The sequence below is a fragment of the Lolium perenne genome, chromosome 2 (genome assembly GCF_019359855.2).
Source record: "Lolium perenne isolate Kyuss_39 chromosome 2, Kyuss_2.0, whole genome shotgun sequence".
In the NCBI taxonomy this organism is placed as follows: Eukaryota; Viridiplantae; Streptophyta; class Magnoliopsida; order Poales; family Poaceae; genus Lolium; species Lolium perenne.
In genome coordinates this window covers 229,829,583-229,853,081 of record NC_067245.2, presented here as the reverse complement: position 1 = coordinate 229,853,081, position 23,499 = coordinate 229,829,583, and the positions used below count along the sequence as shown (strand labels likewise).

Genomic DNA, 23,499 nt, shown 5'->3' with positions numbered 1-23,499 from the left:
ATCTGCCCTTCCTATCCTTAACGCAGCTTCGGTATCGGCGAGCCTCTTGGCTGTGGCCAGCATTTCCTTTCTGGCGGTCTCTAGGGCCTCCAGATCTGCGGCGTCGCCCGGGGTTATAGGTGTGTTAAGAACTGCTCGCGCGGCCACCTCTTCTGCTGACAAGATTTCCTCCGAGGGAGAATCCCTTTGGGGTCGCACCCGAGACATTGGAGATCCTTGATGGGATGGTTGGGGGTCAGATTGGCTGACTTGGTCTCCGGATCCAGTTTGTCCCAGCGCTGCTACCGTTGCGAGAACCTGCTTAGGCTGGGCGGAGTCGACTTCAGGCTGATCGCCGAGACCGTACTCCTCTAGCTTGCGGACGAAGTCATCAGATTCCATGGATGGGGTGTCTCCGGAAATTGGGCTCAGATTGCCCAAAATCGACTCTTCAACCGGAGCTTCGCTTTCTCCGACAGGCTGAGCCTGATCCGGATGTGCGCTGCTTTCCGGTGCCTCTACCTGCTCAGGACCAGCTCCGTCTTCTTGAGGGGCGGTTCCGGCGGTATGGGCCAAGAAGTGTACGAAGTGGCACCTCTGCTTTTCTAACACCTGGGAGACCCAAGCGGATCTGCATTGGTCTTCCACCTTTGTTTCCTGCTCAGGGGCGGATTGGGTGGGTTTTGAAATTTCCAGATCCAAGGCGGAATCTTCCTTGGGAAGCTCCTGCATCTCAGATCGGATCTTCGCGACAGCGTCCAGCTCTGCGGCGGTCGCGTCTGCGTTACTTACCAGTGGGTTTCCGTCGGAATCGACGGTTTCCCCGATGAAGATGTGAATGCCGCCAATTGGGATGATGGAGAGCTTGACGGGGTTTGTCCTAGCCAGAATCCAGCACTCATCCGGAGGGACGATCGGCAGACTCCCGGCGTAAAGGACGCGCCCCACAGCGATGGTGTCGTCGTAGCTTCCCATGGCGGAACCCTCCCGGTTCCGGCCTCCAGACGCCACAGGCCCCACGGTGGGCGCCAACTGTCGTTGCCTAATCGACAGTACCTCGGAGGAGGGATCCTCACGAGGGGGCGAAGAAGTAGGGGCCATAGGGCGGAGTGCACACGGGACGGTGGTACGCGAGTTACCCAGCTTCGGAACACCTGCACGATGACAGGGCCTACTGCTGCTTGTCTGGAATTATCTGGGCGCTTTCGCGTTGTTACAATGAGTTGTGGTTGTGCCTCTAGGGCTCCCGGGATCCGGCTTATAAAGGCGCACGGATCTAGGGTTTACATGGAGAGTCCTAGCCGGATTACAGATAGCCTAGCTACGGTACAATATCTTGCCGTGCACGTCACGTATCCGCCTTTCATACACGTCGTCCTGGATCCGGGTTCCTCATGGGCCTCCATGGATCCGGGTTACTCCTAAGGTCGGTACGGATCCGGCCTGCTGATACTGGGCTAGACTTCTTCCTTCATGATCAACAGCAACTGGGCCGCCCGATGGGCCACATGCCTCATCACCGTCTGTGGGCCACCCGGGCTTGCCGGATCTAGGCACTGTCGATGGTACACCCATGAAGTATACCCACAACACTAAGATTTCCTCAAATTTTGGCAAGAACTTGCAATGTGTGAGGAGGACTAGAGATTAGGGAGGAAAGGAGAGTACATTACCCGAAGACATTGTCCTCCTTGATCAAGGGAGCAAGAAGAACACGAGGTAGGGCTTGAAAACCAAGAACTCCAAAAATTCCCAAACTAGTTGGAGAGGGACCAAATCCTTCGGTGGAGATGTTCCAAGGGGCCCGATCTATGGTGTGGTGGAGTTTGGGGAAGTTCTTGTGGTGGGAAGTGCCTAGATCATGGTGGAGGTGCTGAGGGCGCCGGCCATGGAGGTGTGGGAGTTGGGGAAGAATGAGGAAGATGACCCCAAGGGGTATCCCCCTCAAACACATATCAGGCCGCACGGCCGGTCGGGCGCCCGGTCGACCGGGCCTGGAGCCGGCTGGCCCGGCGCAAAGGCCGGTCCAACCGGGCCAGAGACCGGCCAGGGCATTTTTTTTTGCCCAGTTTTGTCTAGTTTTGCCTCTTTTTGCCCCTATTCTTTGTGTAAATGTGTATGAATGCTCAGATGATGACATGTACATATAGATAGATAGACGATGATGAGATGAGCATAGACATGGGGTTGGAAAACACAAAGTTCTCTAGGCATACCCATTGGAGTGAAAATGCAAACAAGATACAAATAGCTACAATGGGCATGATTCGAAGTATATCAAGAATCATAAGAGCATTTTGAAATAGTTTTTGCAATAAGATCATTTGGCCTTATATAGTCAAATCAAGTTGTAATGAAGGCTCAATGAGGGGCGGGGGATTACTCCCCCTATGTGAAAGCGCAAATGTCATGAAACCTCGAAGAGACATGCTTGGGTCCATATAATGACATTGGGTCTATTTATGTTGCACACATAGGTATGCATCATACCAAGATATGGTAGAATGACTATCCCCATATGTGCTATGCCTCTAAGCTAGATAGCAAGATAAATGCAAGAATATAGTGCAAGAAGTTAATCAATCCAAGTTTTTAGGATCAAGAATACCAAGTTCTCCTCTCAAGTTAACAAAGCGGGCTTCATCCAAAGGCTTAGTGAAAATATCCGCCAATTGGTAGGTTGTTCCCACATGAGTGAGATCAATATCCTTATTGGCAACATGATCACGTAGGAAGTGATGGCGAATGTCAATATGTTTGGTGCGACAATGTTGAACCGGGTTGTTGGCGATCTTTATTGCACTTTCATTGTCACAAAGAAGAGGCACCGTACCAAGAGACACACCATAGTCTTTCAAGGTTTGCTTAATCCATAACAATTGAGTGCAACAAGATGCCGCGGATATGTATTCGGCTTCGGTGGTGGATAGGGCGGTGGAGTTTTGTTTCTTGGATGACCAACTCACCAATGACCGGCCAATAAATTGGCAAGCCCCGGAGGTAGACTTCCGATCAGCCTTATCACCGGCCCAATCGGAATCCGAATAGCCAATGAGTTCAAAGGTTGACCCCTTTGGATACCATAGCCCGAGAGTAGGAGTGAGAACAAGGTATCTTAGTATCCATTTGACCGCCACTAAATGGCTCTCCTTGGGAGCGGATTGAAAACGAGCACACATCCCTACACTTAGCATGATATCCGGCCTAGAGGCACAAAGGTAGAGCAAGGATCCTATCATGGAGCGGTATACCTTTATGTCCACATCCTTCTCACCGTCACATGAACCAAGTTGCCCCTTTACGGGCATGGGTGTCTTCATTGGACTCGCATTGGTCATGTTGAATTTCTTGAGCATGTCCTTCACATACTTTTCTTGAGAGATGAAGGTGCCTTTTGCAAGTTGCCTCACTTGGAAGCCTAGAAAGAACTTCAACTCTCCCATCATGGACATCTCAAATTTCCTAGTCATCAATAGCTCAAAAGCTTTGTTATGATTGGGGTTAGTTCCACCAAAGATAATATCATCAACATATATTTGACATATAAAGAGGCCACCCCCTTTAACCCGCTTGGTGAAAAGAGTGGAATCGACCGTACCCATGCAAAACCCATCATGAAGTAAGAAATCCCTAAGGAACTCATACCAAGCACGTGGAGCTTGCTTGAGACCGTAGAGTGCCTTATGGAGTAAATACACGTGGTTGGGTCGGCATGGGTCTTCGAAACCCGGGGGTTGAGCCACATATGCGGTTTCTTTTAGGGGACCATTCAAAAATGCACTTTTCACATCCATTTGATATAATTTGAAATTGTGAAAAGATGCAAATGCAAGCAAAAGACGAATAGCTTCAAGGCAGACTGCAAGGCGCAAAGGTATCCTCAAAATCCATACCATCTATTTGGGCAAACCCTTGCGCCACTAACCTTGCTTTGTTTCGTATAACAATGCCATTCTCATCTTGCTTGTTCTTGAATACCCATTTGGTCCCAATGACATTGATGCGATGATCCTTGGGTCTCTCAACTAGAGACCATACTTCATTACGAGTGAAACACTCCAATTCTTCTTGCACGGCAATTACCCAATCCGGATCGACCAAGGCTTCATGTACCTTAAGTGGTTCAAAACTAGACACAAAAGCATGATGTTGACAATAAGTGATAAGTAATGCATGGTGTCTACGAGTTACCACTCCTCTTGAGATGCTACCAAGGACTTGATCCACTTTCATGTCACTTGCCCTTGTAGCGGCCTTGATCTTCCGAACGGTTCCTTCATGATCAATGAATTCATCTCTTGCTAATACTTGATCATGAGGGACCACTTGAGCTTGATCATGAGTTGAGGATGTTTCGTGATCGTCATCATGATCTTGCTCCATGGAATGAGGATCTTCTTCTTGTTCTTCGGATTGAGACTCATCTTGAGTAGAGGATGGTTCTTGAGTTGCACTTGATGGTTCGTCTTGAGTTGAGCTAGGCTCCACTTGTGGCGTGCTTGAAACATCTACTCCATCATCTTGATCATCATTATGAACCTCCATGGGCCGGATGTGTCCAATGCCCATATGCTTGATGGTACTAGATGGATCATCATCATTACCTGCAACACATGGAACAACTTGCTCCACTTGGGAGCCATTATCCTCCAAGAACACCACGTCACAAGATACTTCAATGGTCCCGGAGGACCGGTTGTAGTATCTATAGGCGTGAGAGTTCTCCGCATATCCAACAAATATACCCTCTATGGTTCTAGTTTCAAATTTACTGAGCTTTCCTTTGTTGTTCTTAACAAGGCATTTGCATCCAAAGACACGAATATACATGACATTAGGCTTGTTACCGGTAAGGAGCTCGTATGGGGTTTTGTTGTGGAGGGGACGGAGGAAGAGCCGGTTGGAGTAGTGGACGGCCGTAGAGATGGCTTCTCCCCAAAAGTTGTGGGGTGAGTTGAATTCACTCAACATGGTTCTTGCCATCTCAATGATAGTCCGGTTCTTCCTTTCAACAACACCGTTTTGTTGAGGAGTGTATGGCGCCAAAAACTCATGCTTGATGCCCTCATGATCAACAAACTCTTGCATAGTGTAGTTCTTGAACTCGGTGCCATTGTCGGTCCTAATTGCCTTGATCTCGGATTCATACATACGTTGAGCTTTCTTGGCGAAGGTGATGAACTCTCTATGGGTCTCGTCCTTAGACTTAAGGAGAAAGACCCAAGAGTATCTTGAGTAATCATCAACAATGACAAGTCCATACTTGCTCCCACCAAGAGTATCATAATGTGATGGCCCAAAGAGGTCCAAATGAAGGAGCTCCAAAGGCCTAGATGTGGTAACAATACTCTTGATGGGATGCTTCTTCTTGAGTTGCTTTCCGGCTACACATGCACTACAAACACGATCTTTCTCAAAAGAAACGCCGGTTAGTCCCACAATATGCTCACCCTTTAGGAGTTGTTTAAGATTCCTCATGTTAACATGACCAAGGCGGCGATGCCACAACCATCCTTCGTCATGCTTGGCCGCCATTAGACATGTGGAGAAGGAGGGGCTCTCTTTCGAGAGGTCAACCACGTAAAGATTGTTCTCCACATATCCAACAAGGACCAATTTGAGATTGTCACTCCTAAAGACTTGCACATAATATTTAGTGAAATATGAATTGTAACCGGCATCGGCAAGATGATATATAGAAAGTAAGTTATAGCCAAGGTGTTCAACAAGCATAACCGTCTCAAGGCACAAGTCCTTAGAGATTGCTACCTTGCCATACCCAAGTACCTTTCCCTTTGAGTTGTCACCAAAGGTAATGCTTGACTTCTTGTTGATATCTTCAATGAATTGATCAAGCACACCTTTTCCTCCGATCATATGATTGGTGCATCCACTATCAAACACCCATTTTGGACCACCGGAGGAATACCCCTACAAAATCAAGTAGAGGATTTAGGAACCCATCGATTAATGGGTTCCTTTGCAATGGCAACAATATCTTTTGGTACCCAAATTGAGTACTCTCTATAAGCATAGCCATTAGGAGGGCCAACATAGTTAGCATAGACATCACCATAATAATCAACAAATAATGCATAGTGATCGTTTGGCCCCGTGCGGTCACCACTAGTGGCTTTGTCCTTTGAGGCTTTGCCATTGTTAGTGACCTTCTTGTTCTTATCTTGAGCGGGTTTCTCCTTCTTGTAGTTGTTCTTCTTGTGGGACTTGGGGACATATCCAAGTCCATACTTTTGATTGTTTGACCTTTGCTTACTCAAGAGGTCATCCAATCCCATCTTGTTCTTGGCGGTGGTGAACTTTGCAAGTTCCTTTGTTAGCCTAACATTTTCCTCAAGAATAGATGCTTGCTCACAAGAAGATTCATTAGGATGATAGTCAAGACCATATTTGGTCACCAAGGACTCAAGATATGCATTGGTCTCAACATGCAAAGAAAGTTCCTCTTGTAAACGAATATGTTCCTCAACAAGTTTAGCATGCTCACTAGTAAAGGAAATGGAGGAACAAGCAAGCTTTTCAACATCAATGGGATCCTTCATTGATCCAAGAGCCCTTTTGTAGGATTCTTGAAGTAGATCATGGTTCTCTCCAAGTTTCTTGAGCTCATCCTTGACAAGCTTGTTAGCTCTTTCAAGGTGGTCAAGATCCCTAGTGAGAGAAGCATGAGCAACTTCAAGTTCCTCCTTTGAGGCATTGAGCTCTTGGGTCAATAATTGAGCCCTATCAATAGTTTCTAGGTCCTTAACTTTATCAAGTTCATAAGTTTCAATTTGTTGCTTAAGGCCTTGAGATATGCACCTTTCGGTTTTTAGCTCTTGTCTTAGGAGATTGAATCTCCGTTCCTTCTCATTCAATTGATATTCTAATTCCTCAATGGACTCATCCTTTTCTTTGAGTGAGTCCATCAAGAAATCAAACTTGACAAGAGCTTCACCACGAAGGGTGCATCTAACATCATAGAGTTCCTTAAGCATAATTAATTCTTCTTGATCTTCGTTTTCATCATCAAGAACACTAGATAGGGAAGGTAGAGGTTCCATTACCTTGGTTTCCCTTGCCATAAGACAAGAGCCAATGATTGGAGAGGAGGGAGAGTCATCGGAGTCATCATCTTGAGTTGTTCTTGCCATGAAGGAAGAGCCAACATCATTCTCCGTGGAGTAATCTTTGGAGTAGTCATATGTGAAGAGTGACCCGGGCTTAGAATAAGCTAAACCGGCCACTCCAGCCTCCTTCTCCTCATCTTCCTCTTCTTCATCGGACAAGTACTCGGCCCCAACAAAAGCTCTTCCCTTGTTCTTCTTGTACCGATCGTTGATTGGGTTCGGCTTCAATCTTGGCTTGACCCCTTTGATGAACTTTGGCTTGTCTACCCTTTTCTCATAAGGGCACTCATTTGCAAAGTGGTTATTAATACGTCTCCGACGTATCGATAATTTCTTATGTTCCATGCCACATTATTGATGTTATCTACATGTTTTATGCACACTTTATGTCATATTCGTGCATTTTCTAGAACTAACCTATTAACAAGATGCCGAAGTGCCAGTTCCTGTTTTCTGCTGTTTTTGGTTTCAGAAATCCTAGTAACGAAATATTCTCGGAATCGGACAAAATCAACGCCCAGGTTCATATTTTCACCGGAAGCATCCAGAACACACGAGAAGGACCAGAGGGGGGGGGGGGGCACAGGCCCACCAAACCCTAGGCCGGCGCGGCCAGGGGGGGCCCGCGCCACCCTATGGTGTGGGCACCCCTTCGACCCTCTGGCACCGCCTCTTCGCCTATTTAAAGCCTCCGTCACGAAAACCCTGATACGTTCGACGAAACCCACAGAAACCTTCCAGAGCCGTCGCCATCGCGAGGCCAAGATCTGGGGGACAGGAGTCTCTGTTCCGGCACGCCGCCGGGACGGGGAAGTGCCCCCGGAAGGCTCCTCCATTGACACCACCGCCATCTCCATCAACGCTGCTGTCTCCCATGAGGAGGGAGTAGTTCTCCATCGAGGCTCGGGGCTGTACCGGTAGCTATGTGGTTCATCTCTCTCCTATGTGCTTCAATACAATAGTCTCATGAGCTGCCTTACATGATTGAGATTCATATGATGATGCTTGTAATCTAGATGTCGTTTGCTAGTCAAGTGAATTTTACTTATGTGATCTCCGGAGACTCCTTGTCCCACGTGTGTAAAGGTGACAGTGTGTGCACCGTGTGGGTCTCTTAGGCTATATTTCACAGAATACTTATTCACTGTTGAATGGCATAGTGAGGTGCTTATTTATATCTCTTTATGATTGCAATGTGTTTGTATCACAATTTATCTATGTGCTACTCTAGCAATGTTATTAAAGTAGTTTTATTCCTCCTGCACGATGTAATGGTGACAGTGTGTGCATCCGTGTTAGTACTTGGTTTAAGCTATGATCATGATCTCTTGTAGAATATGAAGTTAACTATTGCTATGATAGTATTGATGTGATCTATTCCTCCTACATATACATGAAGGTGACAGTGTGCATGCTATGTTAGTACTTGGTTTAGTCTTTTGATCTATCTTACACTCAAAGGTTATTTAAATATGAACATTGAATTGTGGAGCTTGTTAACTCCGGCATTGAGGGTTCGTGTAATCCTACGCAATGTGTTCATCATCCAACAAGAGTGTAGAGTATGCATTTATCTATTCTGTTATGTGATCAATGTTGAGAGTGTCCACTAGTGAAAGTCTAATCCCTAGGCCTTGTTCCTAAATACTGCTATCGCTGTTTGTTTACTGTTTTACTGTGTTACTACTGCTGCAATACTACCACCATCAACTACACGCCAGCAAGCTATTTTCTGGCACCGTTGCTACTGCTCATATATATTTATACCACCTGTATTTCACTATCTCTTCGCCGAACTAGTGCACCTATTAGGTGTGTTGGGGACACAAGAGACTTCTTGCTTTGTGGTTGCAGGGTTGCATGAGAGGGATATCTTTGACCTCTTCCTCCCTGAGTTCGATAAACCTTGGGTGATCCACTTAAGGGAAAACTTGCTGCTGTTCTACAAACCTCTGCTCTTGGAGGCCCAACACTGTCTACAGGAAAGGAGGGGGGAAGTAGACATCAAGCTATTTTCTGGCGCCGTTGCCGGGGAGGAAAGGTAAAAGGTACTCACACTCCGGATCTTGGCTACTAAGCTATTTTCGCCGTTGTAAGTACTCAAAGCTATTTCCTTTAGATCCTGCAATTGCATCTTTTTGTTTCTTGTTTACACTAGTTTGGCATAATGGACAAGAATGATCTTCTTATTCTATTTCCTGATTTAAAACATGGATTGTTTGATGCGAAAATTAAAAAACCTATGGAATCTTATTTGCATGCTGGTAGTAATATTAGTATGAACGCTTTGAACACCATTGTTGATAATAATATAGAAAGTTCTAAGCTTGGGGAAGCTGGTTTGCATGATATTTTTAGTCCCCCAAGCATTGAGGAGAAAATTTTCTTTGATGATACTTTGCCTCCTATTTATGATGATTATAATGATAGTGGTCTTTTGGTACCACCTACTATGGAGAGTAAATTTTGTTGTGATTATACTATGCCACCTACACTTGATGAGAATAATAATGATAGCTACTTTGTTGAATTTGCTCCCGCTATTACTAATAAAATTGATTATGCTTATGTGGAGAGTAATAATTTTATGCATGAGACTCATGATAAGAATGCTTTATGTGATAGTTATATTGTTGAGTTTGCTCATGATGCTACTGAAAGTTATTATGAGAGAGGTAAATATGGTTATAGAAATTTTCATGTTACTAAAATACCTCTCTATGTGCTGAAATTTTTCAAGCTATACTTGTTTTATCTTCCTATGCTTGTTACTTTGCTCTTCATGAACCTGTTTATTTACAAGATTCCTATGCATAGGAAGCATGTTAGACTTAAATGTGTTTTGAATTTGCCTCTGGATGCTCTCTTTCGCTTCAAATATTATTTCTTGCGAGTGCATCATTAAAACTGCTGAACCCATCTTAATGGCTATAAAGAAAGAACTTCTTGGGAGATAACCCATGTGTTATTTTGCTACAGTAATTTGTTTTATATTTGTGTCTTGGAAGTTGTTTACTACTGTATCAACCTCTCCTTATCTTAGTTTTGTGTTTTGTTGTGCCAAGTGAAGCCTCTAATCGAAGGTCGATACTAGATTTGGATTTCTACGCAGAAACAGATTTCTATCTGTCACGAATCTGGGCTGTTTTCTCTGTAGAAAAATCAGAAAAATATGCCAATTTACATGCGTGTTCCTCAGATATGTACGCAACTTTCATTAGTTTTGAGTTTTCTGATCTGAGCAACGGAAGTATTTATTAGAAATTCGTCTTTACGGACTGTTCTATTTTGACAGATTCTGCCTTTTATTTCGCATTGCTTCTTTCGCTGTGTTGGGTGGATTTCTTTGTTCCATTACCTTCCAGTAGCTTTGAGCAATGTCCAGAAGTGTTAAGAATGATTGTGTCACCTCTGAACATGTGAGTTTTTGATTATGTACTAACCCCTCTAATGAAGTTTATGAGAAGTTTGGTGTGAAGGAAGTTTTCAAGGGTCAAGAGAGGAGGATGATATACTATGATCAAGAAGAGTGAAAAGTCTAAGCTTGGGGATGCCCCGGTGGTTCACCCCTGCATATATCAAGAAGACTCAAGCGTCTAAGCTTGGGGATGCCCAAGGCATCCCCTTCTTCATCGACAACATTATCAGGTTCCTCCCCTGAAACTATATTTTTATTCCATCACATCTTATGTGCTTTGCTTGGAGCGTCGGTTTGTTTTTATTTTTTGTTTTGTTTGAATAAAATGGATCCTAGTATTCACTTTATGGGAGAGAGACACGCTCCACTGTAGCATATGGACAAGTATGTCCTTAGTTTCTACTCATAGTATTCATGGCGAAGTTTCTTCTTCGTTAAATTGTTATATGGTTGGAATTGGAAAATGATACATGTAGTAATTGCTATAAATGTCTTGGGTAATGTGATACTTGGCAATTGTTGTGCTCATGATTAAGCTCTTGCATCATATGCTTTGCACCCATTAATGAAGAAATACATAGAGCATGCTATAATTTGGTTTGCATATTTGATCTCTCTAAGGTCTAGATAATTTCTAGTATTGAGTTTGAACAACAAGGAAGACGGTGTAGAGTCTTATAATGTTTAAAATATGTCTTTTATGTGAGTTTTGCTGCACCGGTTTATCCTTGTGTTTGTTTCAAATAAGCCTTGCTAGCCTAACCTTGTATCGAGAGGGAATACTTCTCATGCATCCAAAATACTTGAGCCAACCACTATGCCATTTGTGTCCACCATACCTACCTACTACATGGTATTTTCCGCCATTCCAAAGTAAATTGCTTGAGTGCTACCTTTAAAATTCCATCATTCACCTTACAATATATAGCTCATGGGACAAATAGCTTAAAAACTATTGTGGTATTGAATATGTACTTATGCACTTTATCTCTTATTAAGTTGCTTGTTGTGCGATAACCATGTTCACTGGGGACGCCATCAACTATTCATTGTTGAATTTCATGTGAGTTGCTATGCATGTTCGTCTTGTCTGAAGTAAGAGCGATCTACCACCTTATGGTTAAGCATGCATATTGTTAGAGAAGAACATTGGGCCGCTAACTAAAGCCATGATCCATGGTGGAAGTTTCAGTTTTGGACATATATCCTCAATCTCAAATGAGAAAATTATTAATTGTTGTTACATGCTTATGCATAAAAGAGGAGTCCATTATCTGTTGTCTATGTTGTCCCGGTATGGATGTCTAAGTTGAAGAATAATCAATAGCGAGAAATCCAATGCGAGCTTTCTCCTTAGACCTTTGTACAGGCGGCATAGAGGTACCCCTTTGTGACACTTGGTTAAAACATGTGCATTGTGATGATCCGGTAGTCCAAGCTAATTAGGACAAGGTGCAGGCACTATTAGTATACTATGCATGAGGCTTGCAACTTATAAGATATAATTTACATGATACATATGCTTTATTACTACCGTTGACAAAATTGTTTCATATTTTCAAAATCAAAGCTCTAGCACAAATATAGCAATCGATGCTTTTCCTCTATGGAGGACCATTCTTTTACTTTTTTTGTTGAGTCAGTTCACCTATTTCTCTCCACCTCAAGAAGCAAACACTTGTGTGAACTGTGCATTGATTCCTACATATTTGCATATTGCACTTATTATATTACTCTATGTTGACAATATCCATGAGATATACATGTTACAAGTTGAAAGCAACCGCTGAAACTTAATCTTCTTTTGTGTTGCTTCAATGCCTTTACTTTGAATTATTGCTTTATGAGTTAACTCTTATGCAAGACTTATTGATGCTTGTCTTGAAGTGCTTTTCATGAAAAGTCTTTGCTATATGATTCACTTGTTTACTCATGTCATATACATTGTTTTGATCGCTGCATTCACTACATATGCTTTACAAATAGTATGATCAAGATTATGATAGCATGTCACTCCAGAAATTATCTTTGTTATCGTTTTACCTGCTCGGGACGAGCAGAACTAAGCTTGGGGATGCTGATACGTCTGCGACGTATCGATAATTTCTTATGTTCCATGCCACATTATTGATGTTATCTACATGTTTTATGCACACTTTATGTCATATTCGTGCATTTTCTGGAACTAACCTATTAACAAGATGCCGAAGTGCCGCCTCTGTTTTCTGCTGTTTTTGGTTTCAGAAATCCTAGTAACGAAATATTCTCGGAATCGGACGAAATCAACGCCCAGGTTCCTATTTTCACCGGAAGCATCCAGAACACACGAGAAGGACCAGAGGGGGGGCACAGGCCCACCAAACCCTAGGCCAGCGCGGCCAGGGGGGCCCGCGCCACCCTATGGTGTGGGCACCCCTTCGACCCTCTGGCGCCGCCTCTTCGCCTATTTAAAGCCTCCGTCGCGAAAACCCTGATACGTTCGACGAAACCCATAGAAACCTTCCAGAGCCGCCGCCATCGCGAGGCCAAGATCTGGGGGACAGGAGTCTCTGTTCCGGCACGCCGCCGGGACGGGGAAGTGCCCCCGGAAGGCTCCTCCATCGACACCACCGCCATCTCCATCAACGCTGCTGTCTCCCATGAGGAGGGAGTAGTTCTCCATCGAGGCTCGAGGCTGTACCGGTAGCTATGTGGTTCATCTCTCTCCTATGTGCTTCAATACAATAGTCTCATGAGCTGCCTTACATGATTGAGATTCATATGATGATGCTTGTAATCTAGATGTCGTTTGCTAGTCAAGTGAATTTTACTTATGTGATCTCCGGAGACTCCTTGTCCCACGTGTGTAAAGGTGACAGTGTGTGCACCGTGTGGGTCTCTTAGGCTATATTTCACAGAATACTTATTCACTGTTGAATGGCATAGTGAGGTGCTTATTTATATCTCTTTATGATTGCAATGTGTTTGTATCACAATTTATCTATGTGCTACTCTAGCAATGTTATTAAAGTAGTTTTATTCCTCCTGCACGATGTAATGGTGACAGTGTGTGCATCCGTGTTAGTACTTGGTTTAAGCTATGATCATGATCTCTTGTAGAATATGAAGTTAACTATTGCTATGATAGTATTGATGTGATCTATTCCTCCTACATATGCATGAAGGTGACAGTGTGCATGCTATGTTAGTACTTGGTTTAGTCTTTTGATCTATCTTACACTCAAAGGTTATTTAAATATGAACATTGAATTGTGGAGCTTGTTAACTCCGGCATTGAGGGTTCGTGTAATCCTACGCAATGTGTTCATCATCCAACAAGAGTGTAGAGTATGCATTTATCTATTCTGTTATGTGATCAATGTTGAGAGTGTCCACTAGTGAAAGTCTAATCCCTAGGCCTTGTTCCTAAATACTGCTATCGCTGCTTGTTTACTGTTTTACTGTGTTACTACTGCTGCAATACTACCACCATCAACTACACGTCAGCAAGATATTTTCTGGCACCGTTGCTACTGCTCATATATATTTATACCACCTGTATTTCACTATCTCTTCGCCGAACTAGTGCACCTATTAGGTGTGTTGGGGACACAAGAGACTTCTTGCTTTGTGGTTGCAGGGTTGCATGAGAGGGATATCTTTGACCTCTTCCTCCCTGAGTTCGATAAACCTTGGGTGATCCACTTAAGGGAAAACTTGCTGCTGTTCTACAAACCTTTGCTCTTGGAGGCCCAACACTGTCTACAGGAAAGGAGGGGGGAAGTAGACATCAGTTATCTTCATCACAATTGTAGCAAGTTCTCTTCTTCTTGTTGTCATTGAGGAACATTGGGAACTTTGCCTTGTACTTCTTGGCAAAGAAAGTAAAGTCGGTAGTGATGTCACTAGTTGAAGTCATCTCTTCATCTTCTTCAATTTCATAGTCTTCTTTGCTTCCATGGTCGGCTCTAGATTTGAGAGCAAGGTTGTGTGACGCTTCATGGTTGTGTGAGGCTTCATCAACACGGTTCATTGCCTTGAGCCTCTTTCCGGCTTTGGCCATGCTTTCATTGGCGGCCACATAGGAGACTAGATCATCGGAGTTGAGATCGGCACTCTTGGTCATGATTTGCAAGTTGAGTGCAAGGTTGGTGTCTTCTTGTTTGACGGCAATCATAGCAATGACCTTGGATTTTATGAAGGCTTCGTTCATCTCGAAGCCGTCATTGTACTTCTCAGCACCAAGTCCCTTGACCCTTACTTTCAGAGCACCAAGCCTAGCATAGGCATCGGATACGGATTCTCCATCTCGAATCATGAACTGGTGGGCCTCTTGCTTTGCGGTCTCATAAAGAGCTGATTGGATCAAATCGGTTCCCTCTTGGAGTACTACGATCCGATCCCACAACTCTTTAGCGGAGACAATGTCATCGACTTGATCAAGAAGCTTGCGGTTGATGCCACTTCTAATCTTGTCACGTGCGGATGCATTGAGTTGACGGTTGTAGAACTCGGTGGAGGTCAACCGAGTAGGATCTTGTGGCTCCCGATGTCCATGAACAATGAGCTCCCATAGCTCCACACTGCAGCTGCGAATATGAGATTCCATAGCAGATTTCCAATGTGGAAAGTGAGTTCCATCGTAATGGGGAACGGTCCCACTATAGTTTATATGAGGCATGGGTGAAGTGTTTCTGGGATAGTCATGGTTAACATCATGGTAGGTTTCCTTAGAGGCCGAAGCCCCACTAGGAGTTCCACCCGCAGTTAGGTTCTTAAGTATGGCAGTCATTTCTGTCATTTGGTTTTGTAGCTCATCCTCCTTTTTCTTCTTCTCGGCATCATATGCCAAGAATCTAGATTTCATCTCTTTAACCGAAAGGTTAGAGTCGTCATCTAGACCCTCGAAGAGTTTATCCATCTCACTCTTAAGGCGGTGAAGCCCTTAATAAGAGTCAAGGCTCTGATACCAATTGAAAGTATAGAGATGGTAACCAATTGAAAGTATGACCGAAAATTCGGTTTTTGTATTTCGGTCTATTTTAAATTCGGTCAGAAAAAAATGAAGACCGAAATATACTTGTTACTTTTACTACCCAACAAATTCGGGTACCTAATAATTCGAGTTCGGGTTCGGTCATGACCGAACAGTGTGGCCGACGTTGTCAATAGAAAACTTAGACATTATTTAGTAAAAGGTTGGCAACATTTTAGATGTATTTAGGATGTTTTTTTCACTGCATATATTATTATCAATTGGCACGAATAAATGTTCAACAATCTAAACAAAAATGTAACAATGCTAGAGAAGTTTATGAACATTCAACAATATCACATCTCACGCATATCACAAAATCTAAAGATTGGGATAGTCTTACGTAAAAGTTCGGTCTATTCGGTTACTTAGAACAAAATGACCGAATTTACCAAACTTAATTCGGTCTATAAAATTTTCTACCCAATATTTTACCGGTTATTTCGGTCTCGGTCTTTTCGGGTTCGGTCTCGGTCTTTTCGGTTTCGGTCATCGGTTTTTTTGCCCACCGGTGAGTGGTAAGAGCATCTTCAGCCGTGGGGGCTCCCCAGGCCGAAATCCGAAGTTATTTACCGCCAGATGGATGTGAAAGTATAGAGATGGTAAACCTAGAGGGGGGTGAATAGGTTTCTACAGATTTTAATTCTTTCTTTGCAATATTAGGCTTTGCGGAATATAAAGGTGAGCCTAATGCAAACTAGGTGAGGCAACCTATATGAGGATACAACTAACTCAAGCACGAAGGCTCTCACAGGCAGTTAAATCACAAGTAAGGAGTTCGGTTTAGAGATAACCGATAGCACGCGGAGACGAGGATGTATTCCCGTGTTCCCTTGCTTTGCAACAAGGTACGTCACGTTTGGAGGAGTGGAGGTCCCACGAAGGATTCCCCGCGCCACGAAGGCTCACCCTATTCTCCGGAGCCTATCCCACGAAGGAATAGCTCACTCACTTGTGGTAGACTTTAAGGTAGCCTCCAAACCTTCACAATCTTGCCCGGAGCAAATCCACAGCCCGGATGCTTCCGGACTCCTCTTGCCCACCTAGGGTTTCCAAGGAACCCTAGGAAGCAAGCTTCTCAATGAATACAAGGGGGAATGAGATTTGGCTTGGTAGAACGGTAGATCGGGTCCTCCTCTAACGATTCCCCGGAGGGATTTGAGTTTGGGTGGAGGAGGAGGGAGATCTGAGGCTTTTGGTGTTTCTAGCAATGGAGTAAGAGAGAGAGAGCTCAAGAACAACTTGTAGTGTAGTGCCTAACTGTTCAGAGGTAGGAGAAGGCCTATTTATAGTGTTCTTCGAAAAATGGCCGTTGGTCAACTTGCCACATCAGATTTTCTTCGAGGAATCCGGTTGACCGGGTTTGGCGCCGGGCCGGCCGGCGCACAGGCCGGTCAGACCGGGCTCTCGACCGGGCCGGCCGGTTTCAACCGGAGCAGGGACCAGAGCTTGACCGGAGGAGCTTCTGGGCATACTGGAATGCGCCCGGATGGCACAAGCGCGAAATCCGGTTGGCGCCGGGGCAGCCGGTCGGTAGCCCGGTCCAACCGGGCCGGTGACCGGATGGGCCGGTCCTAACCGGGCGGCGACCGGAGGGCTTGCCCCCTTTACTGGATCCTGCCCGGATGGCACAAGCGCCGGAGCCGGTCCTGACCGGGCTGGCCGGTGCCAGGGCCGGTCCGGCAAGACCATGTGACCGGACACGGAGAAAATCATGTTGATTCTTTCGTCGAATTGGGGGGGTCTCCATTGCCTTCTTCTTCCATTGATACACCTTTATACCTCTTTGGCTAATACCTGGGAATCATCTTGTAGCCATGTATTAGTCCAAATACACTAGCACGGTGTCATTGTCACCAAAATAATGGATAAGGGTAAAATACCCTTACAGGATGTAACATTTGGTCTGGTGAGGCCCATATTCCCAGCGGCGAGTCCATGGTGATGTAAAATTTGAACAAATATAGGCGAATACAGACAAAACCAGAGTGAAATTTAGAGATATTTAACATATATAGGCGAGTTCGTACATATATAGGCCGAATTCGTAATATATTTGAATTCGGACAGAGGGAAACATAAACTAAAGCTAAAACACGGCGATCTACATGCCGAAATGGCTGTAGAACACCGTGTAGTCGCCACCGTCGTCGTCGTCGCTGGAGTTGCCGACGTCCTTGGGCGGCGGCGCCTGCTGGCTGCTCTGGCGGACGTCTCCGTACCAACGGCTTGAACCGAGGGTCACCGTGTGGCGGCGTCGGCCGATACAGCTTGTCGTCGCTGCTCTCCTCGAGCTTGACCAGCGGCACGGGTGCGACGGGTGCGGTGGGTGTGGTCGGTGTGGCTCGGGCGGCGCGCGGCCGCCAAGTCGAGCAGATGCCTCTGCTGCTCCGCCTCCTGCCTCTCCCAGTCCTGCCTGGACCAAGCGAGCGAGGCGTCCATCGGGAGGGCGTTGTCGGCGGGGATGAGGTCGGCCAGCGACCTCGCGATCGCCTCAGCCACTGCCGCGTCCTCGGCCCGCTTGACCTCCTCTTCGGCGAGCTGGGACGCGGCGGCGTCCGCTGTGGCGTCCTTGTTGGACGTTTTCCTCTTGCGGCCGCGCGAAGGAGACGACGACCGGTGCCCCCCTCACGGATGACGAGGGCGCCGCTGCTGCATCCTCTGGTCGGCGGTAGAGACGCCGACTACTTGATGACTCTTGGCATCGCTGGTGGAGGAGTCGACTTGCCGGATCTCGACGCCGGCCCAGACCAGATCTGGCCATGGGCAGCCCGGCCCGAGCGGCCCGGCCCGAAAAACTTGGGCCTGGGCCGAGATATGTTGGCCCGACACCCGGGCCGGGCCGGGCCTAGGTAGCCCGAAAACTGAGATTAAGCCTACGGCCCGGCCCACGGCCCGACGGCCCGGCGGGCTTGGTGTGTTTTTGGCCGGGCCGGGCCGGGCTTGGGCCGATTTTTTTTGCGTCGGGCCTACCTCGGGCCGGCCCGAGGCCCGGCCCGGCCCGACACATGCCCAGGTATGGCCCAGACGACGAGGACGACGGCGCCATTCGTTGGGGCGTCCACGAGCTCCCGTGCCGCTGGTCAAGCTCATCCATTTGCATAGGATATTTGCCACGTAAACTCGAACTGATCAGCCCGTTTGAATCAATGCCGCCTTCTCGTCCTCCTCCAACCCCGAACGCGCTCGGCCTCCTGTACCACTTCCTAGCCTCGCCCTCCGCGGCGGCTCCGCCGCCGCTCCCGGCGCTCCTCCGCCTCCACGCCGCAGCGGTCACCTCGGGCCTCTCCTCCCGCCCCGACTTCGCCGCCAAGCTCGTCTCCGCCTATTCCTCCTCCGGCCGCCCCGGCCTCGCCGCCCTCGCCTTCTCCGCCTCCCCCTGCCCCGACACCTTCCTCTGGAACTCCCTCCTCCGCTCCCACCACTGCGCCTCCGACTTCGCCGCCGCGCTCTCCGCCCACCGCCGCATGCGTGCCTCTGGCGCGCGGCCCTCCCGGTTCACCGCGCCCCTCGCCGCCTCCGCGGCCGCCGAGCTCGCCGCCCTCCCCGTCGGATCCTCCGTGCACGCCTACTCCGTCAAGTTCGGCCTCCTCTATGGCGATGGCTCCGTCGCGGTCTCGTCGTCGCTGGTGTACATGTACGCGAGGTGCGGCAGCGTTGGTGACGCTGTGAAGCTGTTTGACGAAATGGCCGAGAGGGACGTGGTCGCGTGGACCGCGGTGGTCTCTGGGTGCGTGCGGAATGGGGAGTGTGGGAAGGGAATGGGATACTTGGTGCAGATGGTTAGGCTCGCCGGTGATGGCGGGGCGAGGCCAAATGCGCGGACGATGGAGAGTGGGTTGGAGGCTTGTGGAGTTCTAGGGGAGCTGTCTGCCGGGAGATGTTTGCACGGATATGCGGTGAAGGAAGGGATTGGAGATTCCGTGTTGGTGATTTCCGCGCTTTTCTCAATGTACGCAAAGTGCGACATGACTGAGGATGCGTCCATTTTATTTCCGGAGTTGCCAGAGAAAGACGTGGTTACCTGGACTAGCTTGATTGGAGCCTATTGTAGGAGAGGGCTTGCTGGTGAGGCCATGGAGTTGTTCCAGGAGATGGGGGAGTCTGGTCTGCAGCCAGATGAGGTTCTTGTCAGTTGTGTACTCTCAGGGTTAGGAAACAGTGGTAATGTGCGTAGAGGGAAGGCTTTTCATGCAGTTATAATGAGGAGAAACTTTGGAGATAGTGTGTTGGTTGCCAATGCTTTGATCTCAATGTATGTTAAATTTGAATTGATGGATATGGCAGGTACAGTTTTTGGAATGTCGCATCAACGGGATGAGGAATCATGGAGTTTGATGGTTGTAGGGTACTGCAAAGCTGGACTTGATGTCAAATGCTTGGACCTGTGCCGAGAAATGCAATGCACATATCGCGATGAATTTGTGTGTGACATCAACAGCCTGGTTTCCACGATCTCTTCTTGTTCTCGGCTAGGCAAACTACGATTAGGTCAATCAGCTCACTGTTATTCAATCAAACGCTTGCTTGACGAAAGTTCAGTCGATAATGCATTAATTGGCATGTACGGAAGATGTGGGAAATTTGACATTGCTTGCAAAATATTTGGTGTTGCCAAATTGAGGAGGGATGTTGTCACCTGGAATGCACTAATATCCAGCTATTCTCATCTGGGACATTCAAATGATGCCCTGTTGCTATATGATCAGATGCTCAGAGAAGATGTCAAACCCAACTCAGCTACCCTGATTACTGTCATTTCAGCTTGTGCAAATGTGTCTGCATTGGAACGTGGAGAACAGATACATTCGTATGTGCAAAACATGGGATTGGGGTCTGATGTATCTATTAGTACATCGCTTGTTGATATGTATACTAAATGTGGGCAACTTAGTACTGCAAGAGGAATTTTTGATTCTATGCTCCAACGGGATGCTGTTACATGGAATGTGATGATATCAGGATATGGGATGCATGGCGAAGCTAAACAAGCACTGGAATTATTTAATGAGATGGAGGGAGGAAGGATTAAGCCTAACAGTGTCACTTTTCTTGCCATTCTATCTGCTTGTTGCCATGCAGGGCTTGTTGACGAGGGGAGGAAGCTGTTCACTAGAATGGGCGGATACCGCCTTGAGCCTAACCTGAAGCATTACGCATGTATGGTGGATCTCCTGGGGAAATCTGGGCATCTCCAAGAAGCAGAAGATATGATTTTGGCTATGCCAATAGAACCTGACGGTGGGGTATGGGGAACTTTGCTTAGTGCCTGCAAAATGCATGACAACTTCGAGATGGGGTTAAGAGTTGCAAAGAAGGCTTTTGCTTCTGACCCGGGAAATGATGGGTACTATATTTTAATGTCGAATACATATGGGAGTGCTGAAAAATGGGGTGAGATAGAGAAACTAAGAGATAAGATGAAGAATCATGGAGTGGAAAAAGGTGTAGGCTGGAGTACGGTTGATGTTTGGGGAAGAGTTAACAATTATGCCTAAGTCTGCAGCCCAGTCTGTGGAAGTGTAATATATCCAATTGACCGCAGTTAATCTGTGTCTAATGAGACAGGTTTGGTATTGTATAAAACAGAGATAATCCTGAAAATCTTGATCAGAATGCTGCTGATCAGGTATTGCATTCACTCATTTACATAAAATCTGGAATCAGTTCTAGAGATATAATGACTAGCTGACAGCTTCTGCCCAAATGGCTAAAGGTGTGTTCTCTATATGTTGTCATAACTTGTTATCATGTACTTCCGCTGATGCGAAAAGTATCTTGAATTATGCGTTGATGTTATCTTATTCTGATTTGGCTGTGCATTATCTTCTTCAGTAGAGCTCGGTGGCTAAAGTGCTCTCATTATCTCTGATGATGTTGCTGACATTGACGAAGGTATCTTCCTTCATTGGATGTTTGTACAATGCTCCTAATCCAGTTATCTCCACTTTAGCTCATAGTGCATAATTATCTGTGTTACGCAAAAACAAATGCAGATTTTACATATGTCATAGATAAGAAAGTACACCCTCGCGTTCCTTTGCTTCCATAATGTCCACGCCGTGATGATGACCACAGAGTCGAACCTCTTTCTGTCGAGTTTCCTCACTCTCTTCCTCGCCTCAGTCCACCATCTCTCCAAGTTAGAGTCCAGTCCCTGCTCCTGTATGTTGAGACTAGCGCTGCGTAGCACATCAAACCAGACCTGCCTCGCATATGGGCACTGAGTGAGGATGTGATCCACCTTGTCCTCCTCCTGTAGGCATGTATAGCATGGGTCGGGGTGATCCTGGAGGCCAAGCCTCGCTCTCCGATCTGAGATCCAAAGCCTGTATTTCAAAGCTACCCACGCGAAGATTTTGCATTTTGCAGGGGCAAAGGATTTCCATACAGGTGAGCTCATACTCCAACTCGTGCTCCCCTTGCATAGCATCTCATATGTGCTTTTGGAGGAATAATCTCCCGTAGCCGAGCCTTTCCACCTGATAAGGTCCGGCCTAGTCGCATCAGTTTCAACTGTGTCCACCGCCTCCCATAACCCGATGCACTGCGCTCCTCCCTCCACTGTGAGCTCCTCCGTGATGTCATTGAGCCACTGATTGTTCTCCATGGCCTCCGCAACCGTTCTGGTATTTTTGCGCCTCGTCGGAACTTTGGCGTTCACCTCTGGTGCCAACTCCTCTGCCGTGAAACCATTGATCCAACGGTCGCACCAAAAAAGGGTTTTGCGGCCATCTCCGATACTAAAGCTCGACAGACTCCTGAAAACCTTGTCCGCCTCCTTGTCGAGTAAACCCGGCAAACCTTGCCAAGGTCTGTTGGGGTCCGTGCGTCTCAACCAACACCATCCCACACGCAGGGCAAGTCCCTGTAACCTGAGGCACTTGATGCCTAGCCCTCCCACCTCCTTGGGTTTACATATATTCTCCCAAGCCACCAAACACTGCCCCCGTTCACTTTATCTTTGCCCGCCCAAAAGAAGGCTCGCATCCATCTATTTATCTCCTCTAATAACCACGTCGGGGCCTCCGCCACCACCATTTGATGCACCGCCCTTGCCGAGACCACGAAGTTGACTAGGACCAGCCTCCCTTCCTTCTTGATGAGACCTCGTTGCCACGCACTTGATAACTTGGTCCAAAAGAGGTTGCCACTCCGCCTTTGTAAGGGGTCTTAGGGCTAACTGCAGCCCTAGGTATTTTATGGGAAACTGGGCCAACTCAAATCCCAGGATCGCGGCAATCTCCTCCTCTTGCTCTCTGCTCCCTCTAATGAGCGCAGCCGTGGTTTTTCTGAAGTTGACCTTGAGTCCAGACGCCTCTCCAAAGATTTTGCAGGATGTGCTTTATCGCCCACATCTCCTGTCTCTCCGGTTTAAAGAAGAGTACCACATCATCCACATAAATGGATATTCTCTGTAGCGGTGAGATGCCCGCCAGGTTGGAGAACATGTCTCCCTCCACCGCCTTCTTTATGACTGCTGACAACACCTCCATCGCGGCCACAAACAGCATGGGCGAAGTGGGGTCCCCCTGTCTCAGCCCCCTTCCATGGACTATGCGCCCTCCCGGCACCCCGTTTACGATCACTCTCGTGTTCGTTGTGTATAGGAGCACCGCTATCCACTTAAGGAACCTATCTCCAAACCCCATTTTCCTCAGCACCTCAAACAGGAAACTCCAAGATAGTGAATCAAAAGCACGTGACAAGTCGAGTTTGAGTAAGACTACAGTATTCCTCCTAGAGTTTGTTTTCCTGAAAACTTGTCGCACAAGCACAAAGTTATCATGCAAGCTCCTATTCTTGACGAACGCCGACTGATTCATACTTACAAGCTCTCCCAATCTCCCTCTAAGCCGGAGAACAGCTTAGGGCCTGTTTGGTGTGGCTTTTAGAGGCTTTCCACCAAAAAAAGCAGCCCAAACGAGCCAAAGGGCTCGGCTTCGCGTTGGGCTTTTCCA

At 46.8% G+C, this 23,499-nt stretch overlaps 2 protein-coding genes across 2 annotated transcripts; one reads left to right on the top strand and one right to left on the bottom strand.

Moving 5' to 3' along the window:
* Window positions 1-18,679: 18,679 nt before the first annotated feature.
* LOC127329207 (pentatricopeptide repeat-containing protein At4g39952, mitochondrial) lies at window positions 18,680-21,098 on the top strand. The gene has a single exon (XM_051355743.2). The coding sequence runs from the start codon at window positions 18,688-18,690 to the stop codon at window positions 21,034-21,036; it is 2,349 nt and encodes a 782-aa protein (XP_051211703.2). The 5' UTR covers window positions 18,680-18,687; the 3' UTR covers window positions 21,037-21,098.
* Window positions 21,099-21,369: 271 nt separating this feature from the next.
* LOC139835746 (uncharacterized) lies at window positions 21,370-22,148 on the bottom strand. The gene is made up of 2 exons (XM_071825609.1): window positions 21,542-22,148; window positions 21,370-21,485 (listed from the first exon to the last, which is right to left on the bottom strand). The coding sequence occupies exons 1-2, from the start codon at window positions 22,146-22,148 to the stop codon at window positions 21,370-21,372; spliced, it is 723 nt and encodes a 240-aa protein (XP_071681710.1).
* Between the last annotated feature and the right edge of the window lie 1,351 nt (window positions 22,149-23,499).

What these genes read in the sequence shown, in the direction of transcription:
- LOC127329207 (XM_051355743.2), top strand. Translation starts at nt 18,688, where the DNA reads ATGCCGCCTTCTCGTCCTCCTCCAACCCCGAACGCGCTCGGCCTCCTG.
- LOC139835746 (XM_071825609.1), bottom strand. Translation starts at nt 22,148, where the DNA reads ATGGAGAACAATCAGTGGCTCAATGACATCACGGAGGAGCTCACAGTG. An exon ending in CTTTCTTATCTATGACATAT is followed by an intron (nt 21,486 to 21,541) that starts GTAAAATCTGCA and finishes TATGAGCTAAAG; the next exon opens with TGGAGATAACTGGATTAGGA.